Genomic DNA, 15,495 nt, shown 5'->3' on the forward strand with positions numbered 1-15,495 from the left:
TACGGCTAGAGATCCAAGGGAGGCTCCGTAATACGCCTAAAAAACGCTCCAGTTGGTGAAATTAGAGCCCTTTCAACATACTCTAGTCTGAAGGCTACCATTCGTGATGATGTAATCAGACAAACAAGGCCGGGGGAGAGCATGTGTGCTACCGGTACGAGTACTGTACCGTATTCGTACACGTATCGTATCTCAGAGCTCAAATCAATAGGACAAATGAGTCTGTCATTTGTTGTGGTTGTTGGTGGATGTCTACTTGAATGGGGTGAGTAGTTTGTCGACGAACTGCCAAAATTGAACTAATCAACTAATATCAAATGGCTGCAACTATTTTCTGATTAAAAAGTATTAATTGAACGTTGCTACAATCTCAAATACAATAAAAAATCAGTACATTACCTATTATCACTCTTCAATCGTTGACGACAAAAACCTGCTTATAGGCATCAATCTCAACAAGGTGATCGAGAAACACACAGGGGACTTTGGAGCTATTGACGAGTTGTCGCTCTAATTTGGCTCCTTTTTCCGTGAGGAATTCCGCTCAAAATCAAGTAAAATGTTCATAAACTTGCACAAAACATGGTCGTTGATTGCTCCATCGGGAGCGTCCTTCTGTCTCAGCTCCTGAAGCCGTGCTCTGGCTTCCTCCAACTTCCAATGTATACAAGAAAGTCCAGCCTGTTCCTCATTGACATCAACAAGTGACAACGAATTTGGCGCCAGTTGGATCCAGCCCTTAGCTTCGGGATTCAGTTGTTTTTGGCGAGTAAGTTGCTCCCCCACTCGTTTGATTTTCGCGGGAATGTCCAGAAATACTTGGTCGGAGTTGATTCCGTCCAACTGAACCGGCTTCTATGTGTACTCAGACACTTGCTTCTACTAGACAGAGCTGAGGGGAGCATTCAAGATCATTTCTGCTTTTCTCCAGAGATTCACCGCGCTACTTCACGACGACTCTCCAGAATCGCCTTTCGACTATTAAAAACAATAATGAGCTCTGAGTTTTTGCCGAGATGCCCCCTCCGCTGGTTCATTCGAGTTTTGTCAGAAAGCTGCTCACTCCAAAGTGCACAGACCTGTGCGATAGTACCGTTGAAGTACCGTTGAAGTACTATTCCTTCTCTTTATAAAAGGACAGTCACCGCTGCGCCTTTTCATCGCACTGGTCCACTTTGTGAAGTCACCTTTCATTGAGAACTCCTGGTCAACCAGGTGACTGGACCTGCTGGCAAGCCGGTATCGAGAGTCGCAATCCAACGCCATTTCATCTTCAAAAGAGGCCCTTTTCACCGAGGGTCTTGATCTGGGTGTAGAAGAACTTGCGGTTACAAATGAGACTTGTAGTCTCATCGCCATGCCGTCATCGACAGTCTCGCGTGACGGAAATGCAATCACTGTTGCCCTTGTCGATCAGAAAGTTGCGAACAATGAGATGTCCATGGTCGACGCGAGACATGAAGCATACCCACGAGAGAATTGAGCCCTCGATATTGTCGGGCTCTCGAATTCTTTCAACCCACTGGAAAATCTTGACACCGTTGTGACTGCTGGGACTGATCTCACTCAGCTTCCTCTCCATGATATTGGTGTGTCGTCTCTTAAACACCAGGTAGGAAGACAACAAGTCATCGGTGAGAAAGAAGTTGGTGATGAACCAAATCAACAAGCCCGGAATGTTGGCTTTGATCTACAAATACCGACTGATAGGACCTAGAATGTCCTTACATCTCGTCTTCTTGATATTGTAGAAGGACTGCCGAATGACCATGCATCAGGTTTCGGATGTCATTTGCCATGTCCTTGATGTCCTTGATGAAAGTGGTGAAGGGAAAGTAGTGGCTGGGACCCCTTTGATGTCTTCGTCCTTGTACTTCCTTGTAGGCTTTCTTGACAAAGTACTCCTGTTTCCAGTCATGGTACGCAATTCGATAGTGCTTATGCGCCTCGTCTTTTGCCTCTCTAGCCTGCTTATTGGTCTCCTTTGCCCTTCAGAGAACCATCTTCCCTGTTCGCTTCGATTCAATACCAACTAGCTCTTCTTCCTGCCCTTCCTTTGACCTTCTCGGGACTCTCAGACGGCTGAGCTTCAAGTAACAGTCGAAGGAACTATGCTTCAGTCTGCTTCAGGGCTTCCTCAGATGCACCAATGTCCGAATCAGCCTTAGAGAGGTTGGCCTGGAACTTCCACTCCTCCTCTTAGGACTTCTTCGGCAGAACTGTGGTGTCAACCTCGCACTTCTGCAGTCGTTTGATCTCCAGAGAGTGTTTTTCCACTTCCACAACCAGCAGGTTTCTCTGGTTCAGTCTGTTCTGAATCTCCTGTTTCTGAAAACGGGGGTTCAAGAAACACTCCTGAACCTGTAGTTGGAGAAAAGTGGTCATATTGAAGAGTCAGGGCCTCCATGACTCGTTCCTGCTGTTCGATATCGTACACCATCTTCTCCCCATACACAAGTTTGTGACGGAAAGGAGGAATGAACTTATAAATGGTCTCAAGAAGCTCTCCAAAGCTCTGGAGACGAGTGCGGACAATGTCCCAGTTTCAGACGGACGTGTTCCTTTGGTCCGGAGAGATTGTAGAGTAATGTTGGTACCTAGGAAGACAGGGGTCCCCAAAGGTTGTCGTGAAAGGAATTTTCTGTTTCTCGAGCACCATTCTTGGTTGAGCCTTCAACCGAAACGGTGCAGATAGTCTTTAGCTCGTCGGGGGCTTCGGAACGGTTGAGAAGGTCCTCACCGCCTGAGTCTGCACTGCTTGGGTTGGCGCTCTGGGAACCATCTATACACCTGAGAAGAAGATAGACGCGATAGAAGATTTCATGAGGAGTGAACGTGGAGCAGCCATTGAGGCTACAATGGTAGCTGAGAAACTGCCCAGGGTTGAATCGTGGGTCGGCGTGACGCTTGCTAGTCATGATTGGGTAGAATAAGGGAGAAAGAAGCAGAAGTTGATAGGTGTTGACCTGGTTGATTGAAAACGGAAGATTGTGTGACCCTGAGGGGTGAGGGAAGCGTCAGCTTTTGAAGCAGCAACCGAGATTGATGGCAGGTGTAGCAATTGTTGAAGGCGCAGCAATAATCCAGATAACAAGTTTGTCTCGTGTCGTCCATAACTTCTTCTCTTGCGGAATCCGTTTTTACAAGTACTTGTGCAGTACTGTAGTGTACAGTACAAGTCACTGAAATACTATGCATAATCGGTGCACAATCAATGCACAATCAATGCACAATCGGCGCACAATCCAGGTACATTTATGCAACCACTTGCTTTGAAAGTTTAGTCATCCGGCAGAGTAACTCCTTCTTCGCAACAACTTTTTGTTGGTATAACTGCACCTCTTCTCGTCACGTCGACGTCTATCCATTCTTCTGCTCACAGCTGCTGATTTGTGGAGTTGTCTGGTGCCAATACCTTCTACTGATTCCCGTTCGCCGTCGTCGTCCGACAAACACCTGGGTCTACCAACCGCAGGGAGAACCGGCCTCACCTTCCTCACAAAGCTCTGGGGTTGGCCGTCCGTTGAGAACTGCGTAGAGGTCTATAGGAACATTTCCATCTTTAGTTCAAGTCATTCAATCGAGAAGATAACGAGTCAATCACCGGGTGGGCATTGGATATCGCTAAAAAGACTACGCTCATCGTCTAGAGTTGCGTATCGACTCAGTTGTCCTACTTACCCAACCCCTGGTACTCTTTGTGGCTATATCCCCCACATCTGGTGGCTGACACCTCGTTTTTGTCTCTCATCGTTCTCGACTTTCTTCCACCCTGCCAGACAACGCTGTCTTCCGTGTGGATTACAAGGCTCTCAACGAGTCCATTCTCTGCCTCGCCGCCAAACTTGAGCAACTTGCGGAGAGAGCAGCAGAATTTGTGCTCTGTTGTCGTTGATATCCTCGATTGGATGCTTACTGCCCTCCAAAGTCGTTAGGACAACATGGGGTTTTCCCCTGCCAGCGATCCTCCAGCTGCCTTTAGTGGCGAGGGCACTGCCCCGGGTGGTGCCGATGACCTTGACCAGGGCTCTTCCGCCTATCGCTTCTCTACTCCTGTCCGTACGCCTGCCTCCACTACTTCCCTGTCTGGCAAGTCTGAACTCGGTCCAGATCCTGAGTTTTCCTACGAGAGTCTCGGTAGCGGGAATTGGAAGACACTAATCCGCCCCTGCTGCTTTGTTGTGCTCTTCTCCTCAACACCACCACGCCCTGTCAGTCTGTATGAACTCAGGGATCCTCAGCCATTTGTTGCTGCCGCCTGTAAGGCCTATTCGGATGACCTCGCTAACCTCGACGAGACCGAAGCAACGCATCGGTTCAGCGCGACCTCTGTGCTTTGCTCAAAGACCTTTTCCGCAAGAAGGGACTTGACAAGCCCCCATTGTCATATTTGCCGACCACGAAAAGAAATTGCGTTTCCGGTTCAAGGAGTACCACACAAACTTTTGTCTGGAAACCCTTCGGCTCTTTCTAGCCATGCTGGGAAACGCTCTCACTATGTCCCCCTTGGCCCTGGCTCAATTTGCTGCTGCCCCTCGCGTGACCGCCCCGATTCCAGGGTCTCTACTGGGTTGCTTAGCCTTGGTTTTGACTCGTTACCTGAACAGGACCACCAGGAAGGCCTCTCTGTTGATTGAGCCCCTCTTTCAAGCGCTAATTCAGATTTCTCGTGATTTGGTGAACTACAATCGACCTCTGAAGAACTCTGGCACCTTCACGCTGTGGGCTTTGCCAACGTTTTTGGATGTGAGTTACTCCTGAGCAGCCTGTCTCAGAGTCCATCCCGGGGTTCACCACTGGCCGTGGAATATCTACCAAGAGGCCCACGTAGACTGCAGATCCTGTCGCCGACGCCGCCGCTCCAGCTGTCCGTCGGGGGTTTACTCCCTTCAGCTGGACGACACTTGCTGAGTGATGGATAGCAGCCATGGTGTTGTTCAAAAACCACAAGATAGTAAGGGAGTTTTGATGTATGGTTCGCCCTTCGAGTCGCGAGAGTCGCGAAAGAGGCTAGATACGTGCAAGGACACAAGTCAACGATGGTCATGGCAAACAACAGAAGAAGCGTGGTTCACCAGGTGTGTATCCGCTGGACTATGAGTTCCTTGGTCAATTGATGGGTGATCGGATTGCAGATGATATTGTAGATGGGATGAAGAGATACTCGTGCCGTTATTGACGACGACCAATCCTAGCTACTTTCCTTACGGCTCCCTTACATGAGTTGACTACAGGTAGAGGCACGACCAAATTTGAAGGGTCTACAGCGGGTTGGGAAAGACGCCGATCTACGGAAAAGGCTTTCAGGGCACTTCAGAAAGCGTTGACATAGGAACTGGTTCTTGGTCTCATCCAGAAGGCCAGCTCCGTGTAACGTTGGACGTCTCTCAGTTTGAAATTTGTGCGGTTCAGACGACGGCAAGAAGGAGCAGCGTTTCGTGGGCCCAGTCAAGTGCCTTCGTGTATGCGAGGAGGGTATCAACCACAAAATCAACCACATCACTGTCCAAATTTTGCCGTCCCAGAACGCCCAAACAATTCCTCACTCGATAACTCTCGTCGTGCCTTCAGCGGGTGCCGCTTACCAGGCTCTATGTGACCTGCAAGGCTGTAAACCGGCCATGAATTCTTGCTTCAAACGCAAGGACTTCAACGAGCAGGACTACCGTGACATTGTAGGTCGTTCCCGGGCTGCTCTGGTCGTTCCCGAGCTGCTCTGGTCGTTCATCGGTTTTGTCTCTCCAGGTTTCTACGTTCTCCGGGTTTCTTTCCGGAAACAGTGTAGCTACCCTCGCTGCCAATCGCTTGGAAGCCCTGATTGACGAAAATCGTGGATAATGACCTACGGGTTAGTGGGGAGTTCTCAAGAGGACCACCTGCCCTTACAGGTTGATGGGTGGTTCTTCAGGAGGGTCACCCACCCATGTTTCATACCTAGAGTATGATGGTGAAAGGCTTGGTTCAAGGGTTGGGGTTGAATAGGAGGTTTCGGAGTCTCTTCTTCATACTTGTGCCTCTATTGGACTACGACTAACACTAGGCGAGCTCTCCGGTATTGAGTAATGGAGTATTGATGGTATTATTGCCGTGATGAAGAGATACTTGGTACTAGCATGGACAATGGAGGGTTATGTAATCCATTGATGTACCGATAGCTGAAGTTTCTGGAGGAAAGATGAACCTGTTCGTCCAGTAGCCCCCAACCTCCTTGAGATACACCATAACAGTTTACAAATCTCCACATGTCCCCTCAACGAGGAGATAGCCGAAATGAGATACGAGTGGTTTCTGTACAAACAAATTCAACGATATCTTAACAATGTTCCATGACATACACGACTTACACTTGGTGTTTCAATTGATCGCTACATCTCATTTCTACATTGTGGCTATCATTGGTGATTCGCAGTCGTGTGTTTTTGTTTTGAACGAAACTGAATATGATATTGAGAGTTACTAATTGAAGATTAAAGAGAATTAAAGAAGATAATGGACCTGAATAGCAACTCACAGAAGAGGAAGGGCCATTGGAAGGACGAGAACGGCACCGATAGCCAGTCGGGAAGCACTGTTGGCCTGGATGGGAAACTCAAGGCCGGGAGGCTGGGCAGAGAGAGGAACTCCGCCAACGCTGATTGAGCCGTCCCCAGGTCCCTTGCTTGTCTGAGATTCGTTGGGTCCAGATACAGTCGACACCATGTTTTTCGAGACATTAACGCTGGTACTCAGCCCAGTGAACTCATCTTCGGAGTTTCTGAGACTGGTGTGTGTTGTAGGTCTAGGAGCCACGAGAGCGGAGACAACACTGTTGGAGGAGATGGCCATAGTGGAAGCAACTTTCGGGAAACCGGTAGTCTGCTTATACTGGACACTGCTGGGGCTCGCATGTATTTCTATCGCAACGGTGATTCCAGTAGAAGTCTTGGTCGCGACGGGGGCGCCCGTCTCATGCACAAAGGAACTACTGATGGTGTCAGTGGGAGACTTGACTTCTTTTGTGGATCCAAAATGCACGGAGTCAGGGACGACTGAGATGATATCAGTCGAGGAAGTTGCAGAGGACTTGGTATTAGCAGCTGTTGGGACCGGGATGCTGACATCTCCGTTCGACTTGGTCAGTATTTCCGTGTCGATAACGGATCCTACAAGAGGGCTGGTGGAGAATGGAGTACTAGTCGCCTGCTCCATAGCGTCTCCAGTGGTGTCTCTGATGGTTTCAGCTACTTTGGAGTGTCCAAAAGAGATGGTTGTGGCGACGAAAGCAGATGGAGAGGAATCTTTCGTGGCAAAAACAGTGAATGTACCACTAATACGTGTCAAGGAAGGAACGCCAGTTGACGAGGTGCTTCCAGTTGACGAGAAGCTATCAGTGGAGGCAGAGGCTGAGGAGGTTGCATCAACGATGGAGGAGGCTCGAATGCTGGTTACTTGCTCGAAAAAATCTCCGTCCGAGTTGATAAGGATCTCTGTGCCAACAATGGATCCAGAAACAGTGTTGGTGGAGATTGGAGTGCGTGTCACTTGAACAAACAGGTTTCCATTGGTGCCAGTGAGGATTTCCGTACCTTCTCTGTATCCTGGGACAATGTTTGTGGAAACAATGCTACCGGAGGAACGAGTTGAAAAGATAGGCAGGCTTGAAACACTGGTTACCTGCTCATAGAAGTCACCGTGGGGATTGGTGAGTGTCTCAGTACCAGAAGATTCTCCTAAGACAGTGTTTGTCGAGACCACAGTGCGCGTTACCTGCTCATAGAAGTTGCCTTTACTATCGATGAGGGTTTCTGTGCCAGCAGTCAGACCTAGAACAATGTTTGTGGAGACGGGAACATTGGTAACTACTTCATAGAAACTGCCATTAGTGTACTGAAGAGTCGCGGTTCCAGCCGTGTGGCCCGGAACCACTGTTGTTGACCCAGGGATGACAGTAGCCCGAACATAGAACCCACCATCAGTGTTTCGCAGAGTTTCAGTTCCTGCTGTATGGCCTGGCACGACCGTTGTTGACGTGGGGACGACGGTTACCTGCTCATAGAAGCTGCCATTGTGGTTGACAAGGGTGGCAGTTCCTGGTATCAATCCAGGAACGGTGTTGGTAGAGACAGGAACACTCGGGACTCGCTCGTAGAAGCCGCCATCGCTGTTTCGAATAGTGGCAGTTCCAACAATATGGCCTGGCACGACCGTTGTTGACATGGGGACGACGGTTACCTGCTCATAGAAACTCCCATTGCGATTGACGAGGGTTTCCGTGCCAGTGACTAAACCCGGAACAGTGATGGTTGACACAGGAACGAGCGTGACCACTTCATAAAATCCGCCGTCAGCATCCGTAAGAGTCGCAGTTCCAGCTGTGTGGCCTGGCACGGTGGTTGTCGAGGCAGGAACAACTACAACCTCATTGTAGAAGTTTCCCTGAGAATTTACCAGGGTTCGTGTTCCAGCAGACAATCCAGGGATAGTGTTGGTGGAAACAGGAACTTTGGTAATCTCCACATGGTAGCGACCACCGCTGGAGATTGTGGTGGTTCCAGCTTTGGTACCAGGAACGACAGTTGTGGTGGTGATCGAGGCAAGGGGGATACACTTTCCAGCGGGGGGCCAGTTGTTGACCACCGTGACTTGTTCTTGGGTCTCCTTCCATCTAGCAGCCTGCTGGGCGGCGTACATCTTGTACACCTGGTTGATGGCTTCGTTGTACTGCGCAAGAGTGTACGGGGGAGAGCCGGATCTCGAAAGCCAGTATTTAATGGCATACGGATCACGCATGGGGGCATAGACACTGAGCACATCGTACCAATTCGGAGGGTCACAGAAATAGGGATAGACGTAGTAGGCAAAGTCCTGCTGCTTCTGGAGATCCTCCAGAACAAAGGAGTTTCCGAGGTTTCGGGCGTCACTCTTGATCTTCTCTCTGTCGACATTTGGGGTGATGTTTGTCTGCCCATTTGCGTTGGCTACTTCCTTAGCAGCGGCCACAAGCTGTTTGATCAGGTCATCAGCATCCTGAGTCAATAGACGAGGTGGAATGTGTTGACGGATGTTTTCGTCACTGGTGATAGTAGCATGCACCGTGGTGGCGAGCAGTCCTAGCAAGATGTGAGATATCTTCATGATCACTCAGTTGGTGGGAGGGGGGGGATTGTTTGGTGGTCTACCATTGTCGTCGGGTTTGGTACAGTATATATAATCGACTGTGCCCTTTTGTCCGTTTCAAGAGACATCCGGAGTTGGGGTTTGGATCTACAACCTGCATACTGCTAGCACAGATTTCTGGGCCCATAGCAAAGTGAGGCACTATCCCGGCAAGATTTCTGGGCCCATAGCAAAGTGAGGCACTATCCCGGCAAGTGATCCCCCACCCCGGCAAGTGAGCCACCATCCCGGAAAGTGAGCCACCATCCCGGCAAGTGATCCCGCACCCCGGCAAGTGAGCCACCATCCCGGAAAGTGAGCCACCATCCCGGCTAGTAGCTGATGTCCAAACCGACCACCGTGGCAAGTGTTCCTGCCTCTGATCCTGTCTCATGTTGATATCTCGCCATTGCTTTATGTCCCGCTCACCCGTTCTCTATCGGGCAAGTTGGTCAGTCCAATTCCAGGCTAAGGTAAGGGTGAGCGATGCACATAACAAAAGGACTTTAGGCCCGGTTAGCAGAAGTGCTAGGAGTTCAGTGGTGATTAACATTTAATACTGGGTCTAAATGTTCACAGCGACTGGCGAAGAATGTCATGTCTGATGGAGATGGTTTAGACATAAGCGGTGGAGCGGGTGTGTTTGTCATCTTCAGGGTTTCTTCGTTTCCCCTGATGCTGCTCGAGCGACTGTCGAACGGGGGTTGTCCATGAAAGCGGGAGATTGTGCGTTTGGCGGATATCAGCAGCGGCGCTAGGCCTTAGTGAGAATGTTAGGTGAGTGGATCTGATCTATGATTGTTGAATGGGCGTTCCTGGAGTGGGCAGAACGCCTCTTTCGCTATTTGAGGGGCATGTTTCGTGCGAATTGGCCAAATTAAGCAAGAAATTCAGTGAAGAATCATTCGATGAAGAAAATTGGACGAAGAAAATGGAAAATAAAAATAAAAAATGAAAAATGAAAAATGAAAATAAATGAAAATAATGTTGCAAATTCTAAAATGTGAATGATTTGGAAAACATTCAAATGAGCTGGAAAAATACTGAAAAGACTTGAAAAAAACGTGACTGACCTAAGATCGCGAATATCTCGACCCAAAAAACTCGTTGAGATGGTCTCGGACACTAATTTCGTCAAGTGTTTGAGGCCGTACGGCATCATCCAGACTAAAATACGACTTTGTGGGGGGAAATACAACTTTTTGGGGAGGGCTATTCGTGAAAAGGTGGGCTGTTTGACGCAAGGGTGAGGCTGTGCTATCAGCAGCAACTCTGGACCTTTTGTGTATCATTATATTGGGTGAATGCCCCGATCTTGCTTACTGTTCTGTTTATTACTGTGCTGGGGGTATCTTCACATTCCGCACTATTTGGCAGATTGGGAAATTTCAAGGGCGGTGCTATTTTGAGGGGTTTTATTACTGCAAAGGGTCTTTATAATATCTATTTTGTTTTTATTATTACATTATTATTATTATTAATATTAAATCCAATGGGACCAATTACTAATACAACACATAATTGAACTTGCAAAAGACCAACAGAAGCTGATGATAAAACTCCATCATGGCCACAATTACTTGAAAATCCTTCAATAAATAATCGGGTCTAACAGCCTCCATTGTGATATTGAAAAATGAGGAACGGACTTCGACTGAATTTGAATATGGAATGAAATGAAACTTGGACTGAACTCGGAATGAACTTGAATTTTGGAATCAACTCGGAAGGAACTTGGAATAACTTGTAAAGACTAGAGTAAAGGAAACAATTTCCACGGTACTCAAATTCCACAATACTCACCGGTAATATGGTACGGTAACAGCTAGACTACTGTAAGGGATTGCTGGTGAGCCATCAGAGTTCACGCTACTGTATGTACTGTAGTCCAATTTTCCTGATTAGGGGGGTGGTATCATCGGGATCTGGAGTTGATGAAAGGAGAAACGTCATGGGACTCCACAACTCCCCTCAAATCAGCTCAATTGACTTCATTTTAGCATACCATTCAAACAAAAGTCCATTCTTGTCTGTTGGGTTCGCTCTGGGTCAGCCGATACAAAACCGACTAAAGTCCCCTCTCAGGCAACTAATCACCAAGGTTGTAACTAGCGACCTGAATCGAGCACCTACAAGTGCGATACGGTAGTCTCAGACTATCGACACGTACATCGGAGCGACTAGTTCTGTTGTGGAGGTCTGTCTACATCTTGCTTCACACAGACAACTGATTTTTTTGGTTGAGGCGGACATCGCCGATCCAAGTCCTCGGAGATTCGTAGCAGACTTGTACTAGTATCCATCTACTCGTCGATCCCCTCGGAATATGTTTCAACTTGGCCTTGGTAGTGTGCCCAACTTCATCTAGCGAGTAGTAGTGTTGTAGCGATGAAATATGCCGGTTCGCCGGAATGAAGCACACTACATAGATCGGCGCATAACCCCAATGGACTCAATTGGTGCACTGTACATCGACAAGCTGATTGTTGACGGTGGCTGAAAAAGTATTCACTGTACTTGTAGCAACTCCGACGAGTTTTGTGTTTCAATGTTGCTCTGTTGGAGGTCAACAATTGTTCAAACCATGAACCAGCATCCCCAATATTGCTGAGATTGAAAGTCGGGATCTACTGGTCACCACATGCGTTTGCGGTACAGTCAACGGCATCAACTAACAAAGAGCTATTAGCCAACATTATAGCACCTGTTTTACCCCATATCCCCAACGTGATGTGCACTTGTTGGTTTCAACACCAGCGAGTGTGTGAGAACTAGCACCATGTCAATAGTACCAGGCTGAATACCTGCTGATTCTGTCATTCGTGAATGCAATGAACCGACGAAGGGGAATTCCGAGCAGGCCGTAGGGTGGTTTGATCATGATTTGGCGAGTCACCATCCCATGGGTGAAGAGGATTGTTCAAAACAACACAGATTGACCACATTCCTCTCAGATATAGAAACTTGTAGTACACGCTCAGTACAGAAGACAAGACACCATTAGTGCAGGGCCAGTTCGAGCCCCCCCCCCCCCCCCCCCCCCCCCCACCCCCCATGCATCCTTTTGGGAAGCTAACAACGCGTTGAAATTCTGCTGCAAATTGTCGTCGTTATGTGAGGAGATGTAGATGGACACAACAGGTGGAGAAGGCACCTTAGAAGACGTGCTGATACAGATACATAGTTGTAAAACACTGTCGATGCTCGCGAACAATGAGAATAGTCGATCGATCTACCGACTTTCTCCATCTGTCACTCCAAGACCTTTGCGGTTGAATCGTCTCAGGACCATTATAGCACCCTGGCAGCCAAAAAAGTGTGCTCCTACTCATAGGTATGGTCCTGTATCGTCGTACGAGGGTCGGTATGGGACTGGTGAACGGTAGTTGACCTATAGCGGTGCTCACCCCACCATGGACAGGGTATGTCCATTTATCCTCGCTGAGTCCCGAACTTGATACCAATCAGAGCTGCCCTGTTATTAGCAATACCCGAATGTGCGTATTGACCAATATAATGGCAAGAGCGTTGAAATAACCAGCAACCGTCAACAACACTAGAACACCGCCAAATATAGACCTCTTCGTGGCCTACAAGGATCGACCAGGTACATTATTGGAACTCATTTATTAGCGAACATGATGAGCTGAGGTTGGTGGTGGTGATATCGTTTAACAGAAACGGAGATGGGCAGACAGTACCGATGTAGGGAGAACTGAGTCGATTAATGAAAAGAAGTGAACGACACATCTCGATTAAAACAGTACATGTTAGTATGTACTGTCATATTAGTATCGCCCTTGGTTTGTAGCCTGAAACAGTGATAAAAACATCTCTGATGCCTTATTAGGTATCAACCTCGTCTCTGGCAATGCTACTTCTGTTGGTGAGAAACCTGCGAGAAGCCACGAGACTTATTTCCATCAATAATCTTGGCTTTACCAAGAGGGCCTCTGACCTTTGAAGTTACACTCCCCCCTCTCGAACGAATTCTGTACTTTGACTGCATATTACGCACCATGGCAACTGCTGCGTCCGCCGAGTAAACAGGAGTCCCCGCAGGTGTGCGGGCATTTGAGAGAAGTTGCATTGAACCTGTAGTCGAATCTCCGGTCTTAGTGTTTGGATCATCTTTGAGCGCCGGTTGTCGATCCACCCTGCCAGCAGGTTTGGTTTCGACTGGAGTAATTTTCACTAGAGATGATTCGAAACTGGTCTTAGATGAGTTAGCCACACGATGCATATACAGAAGCAATTCGAGCCAACGTGATAGGGGATGTCTACTTTTAGTTTCGGAAGAAACATGATGCAAAAAGTAGCTTGCTGAAAGATTCAGAGTGCGATGAAGCTCTTCCTGAACATCCTCCTCCAAATGATCCACCACTTCATGCTGAGCCGTCGTGTTGCCAGCTATCATATCCAAGTAAGGAGAAATGTTTAGTCGGTCCCAGCTGCGTTGGTCTGTCAGAGAAATTGAGGTCCCTTTACCAGGTATGGCAAAGCTCAATTTGCATGGCGTGTTCTTCATGTTAGCTCTACCCGGGTAATACGAACGAGGCCAAGTCATGTGGAATTTCCTTTCGAGCAAGTCTCCAAAAGACGACGCCAATATGTATTCCCAGCAGGCAGCGGGGCCCCTTTCGGTATAGAAGGATAAATTCTGGTCAACCTTGAGCTTTTGTAGTGCCGTTTCCAGTCTCTCTGTGATCTCCAGAAAGGTCCCGGCGAGTGTCGCTGGCAAGTCGCAAAAGATATCTTCGCCCTCGGTCGTGTAGATGCAAAAACGCGTGTTAAGAGGTGGAAGCCCCTGTACAACGTCCTGAAGAAGGATCACGAGCGATGCATGTTGCTGTCCACGGTCCCAAGAATTGACACAAATCATGAAGGCTGGCTGATTGTGTTTTCTCACAAAAAGATCGATATGGTTGCGCATATATCGGCTGATTGCCCCAAGACTTTGCTGCTCTCGTTGGAACGGAGAGGTGAAAGCGAGAGCTCCAGTGGCAGCATCAATGAATAAGACGGTGTACAGTCGATGAGAATCATCTTCAATAAAGTGATCTTGTGGCAATCGATACAGCGCAAAGTAGACCACTCCAGCCCCGACTTTGGGGTGAGCGAACGCTTTATGTTCATGGAGATGGTCAAAAATCTCCCTCCAAATTTCCGTCCGCTTCTCAGAAAGTCTGGACTCGTTTGCTGCTGCGTACTTCAATTGTTCTTGTCGCGTCTTACTATTGCCCAAGTCAACATTGTAGTCGAGGCCCATGGGATAAAGACTCCAAGCAACAACTTGCTCTATCGTGGACTGGGAAATGCCGTGGATATGGAAGGTATCCACCAATGAGGTTGCGATTTCAAGGGCGTCTGCTGTGTAGTCCAGGAGAATGTGGGCTGCCAGGATCACCCAAGGAACAGCATCCCGGGCCAAATTTACCCTCGTAACCTCTTCACCTAGAGTAATGTCCTTGAGCTCGTCCGTCCAGATATGTGACACCATTCTTTTCGCCATAAATCTCCTGTTGACCATGATGTGGACTTGCGGCTTGACCGACTCTACCAGCTTGGCCGACCAATCATTGAAGAGGTAGGAATAGCGCCGGTGGACATCTAACTGATCGGGGAGTCCAACGGCATTGTAGCACCGCTGAATGTACTGTTTCGCGTCCATGTCGGTCGTTCACGTGGGGTTTACGTGTCGGAAGGCCAAACACTACAATGCGGAGTTGCAACACGTTGTGATGGCGTCTCTGATTGCAGCGACAGAGCTGGTTGGAGGCGTGTGGCTCTGGCAGTTGGAGTGATGACAAGGTTCAGACAAGACCAAGTATAGATCGACGATTCTGTTGAAGCCCGCGAAACCTGGGTTTCGGATGTATATATTAGGTGATTAAGTATTGTCCAGTTATGGCAGAGGTTACGAAGCCAGGGAGACTTTCAGAAACACATCTCGGGGACATCATAGTTTTTGTTTTGTTTTTCGCTTTCGATTATGTTTAACAAGATGTCAACAAATGTAAACTAAATATCAACAAGATTTTGGTAGATAATCAACTGATCTCTACTAAGGTTACCTAATCTTAACCAATGTCAACTAATGTCAGCTAGTGTCAACCAAGTGTAGACACACTTGAGAGCCAGAGGAGATCAACCACTAGAGAATGGGCATTGGACTTTGAGGAAGCCGGCCAACATCCGTGACAATTGCCAGAGTCCCGGTCTGATCTCATTGTGTATATTTTACACAATTTTTTAATATATTTTTTAATTTTTTAACTTTTTCAGTTCGAATTAAAATAATAAAAAAGCGTCGCCCATGATCCACAGCTCTTACGCTTCGATGTATTGAAGAGGGTTCTC

General features: G+C 48.0%; 6 protein-coding genes across 6 annotated transcripts; 2 read left to right on the top strand and 4 right to left on the bottom strand.

The window, feature by feature from the left end:
• Nucleotides 1-1,363: 1,363 nt before the first annotated feature.
• YALI1_A11723g (uncharacterized protein) lies at nucleotides 1,364-2,385 on the bottom strand (the record flags this gene model as incomplete). The annotated part of the gene is made up of 3 exons (XM_066094055.2): nucleotides 1,364-1,690; nucleotides 1,758-1,958; nucleotides 2,221-2,385. 3 exons carry the CDS (start codon nucleotides 2,383-2,385, stop codon nucleotides 1,364-1,366), a joined length of 693 nt encoding a protein of 230 aa, XP_065950127.2.
• Nucleotides 2,386-3,941: 1,556 nt separating this feature from the next.
• Nucleotides 3,942-5,822, top strand: YALI1_A11745g (uncharacterized protein; the record flags this gene model as incomplete). Its single annotated transcript, XM_068281737.1, has 4 exons — nucleotides 3,942-4,315; nucleotides 4,608-4,746; nucleotides 4,832-4,871; nucleotides 5,413-5,822. The coding sequence occupies 4 exons, from the start codon at nucleotides 3,942-3,944 to the stop codon at nucleotides 5,820-5,822; spliced, it is 963 nt and encodes a 320-aa protein (XP_068137838.1).
• A 685-nt stretch (nucleotides 5,823-6,507) lies between these two features.
• On the bottom strand, nucleotides 6,508-9,114 carry YALI1_A11797g (uncharacterized protein; the record flags this gene model as incomplete). Its single annotated transcript, XM_068281738.1, has 1 exon — nucleotides 6,508-9,114. One exon carries the CDS (start codon nucleotides 9,112-9,114, stop codon nucleotides 6,508-6,510), a length of 2,607 nt encoding a protein of 868 aa, XP_068137839.1.
• Nucleotides 9,115-11,530: 2,416 nt separating this feature from the next.
• YALI1_A11821g (uncharacterized protein) lies at nucleotides 11,531-11,910 on the top strand (the record flags this gene model as incomplete). Its single annotated transcript, XM_068281739.1, has 2 exons — nucleotides 11,531-11,627; nucleotides 11,672-11,910. 2 exons carry the CDS (start codon nucleotides 11,531-11,533, stop codon nucleotides 11,908-11,910), a joined length of 336 nt encoding a protein of 111 aa, XP_068137840.1.
• A 657-nt stretch (nucleotides 11,911-12,567) lies between these two features.
• Nucleotides 12,568-12,885, bottom strand: YALI1_A11833g (uncharacterized protein; the record flags this gene model as incomplete). The annotated part of the gene is made up of 2 exons (XM_068281740.1): nucleotides 12,568-12,725; nucleotides 12,774-12,885. 2 exons carry the CDS (start codon nucleotides 12,883-12,885, stop codon nucleotides 12,568-12,570), a joined length of 270 nt encoding a protein of 89 aa, XP_068137841.1.
• A 124-nt stretch (nucleotides 12,886-13,009) lies between these two features.
• On the bottom strand, nucleotides 13,010-14,806 carry YALI1_A11854g (uncharacterized protein; the record flags this gene model as incomplete). Its single annotated transcript, XM_068281741.1, has 1 exon — nucleotides 13,010-14,806. One exon carries the CDS (start codon nucleotides 14,804-14,806, stop codon nucleotides 13,010-13,012), a length of 1,797 nt encoding a protein of 598 aa, XP_068137842.1.
• Between the last annotated feature and the right edge of the window lie 689 nt (nucleotides 14,807-15,495).

Source organism: Yarrowia lipolytica, chromosome 1A (genome assembly GCF_001761485.1).
Source record: "Yarrowia lipolytica chromosome 1A, complete sequence".
Lineage (NCBI taxonomy): Eukaryota > Fungi > Ascomycota > Dipodascomycetes > Dipodascales > Yarrowia > Yarrowia lipolytica.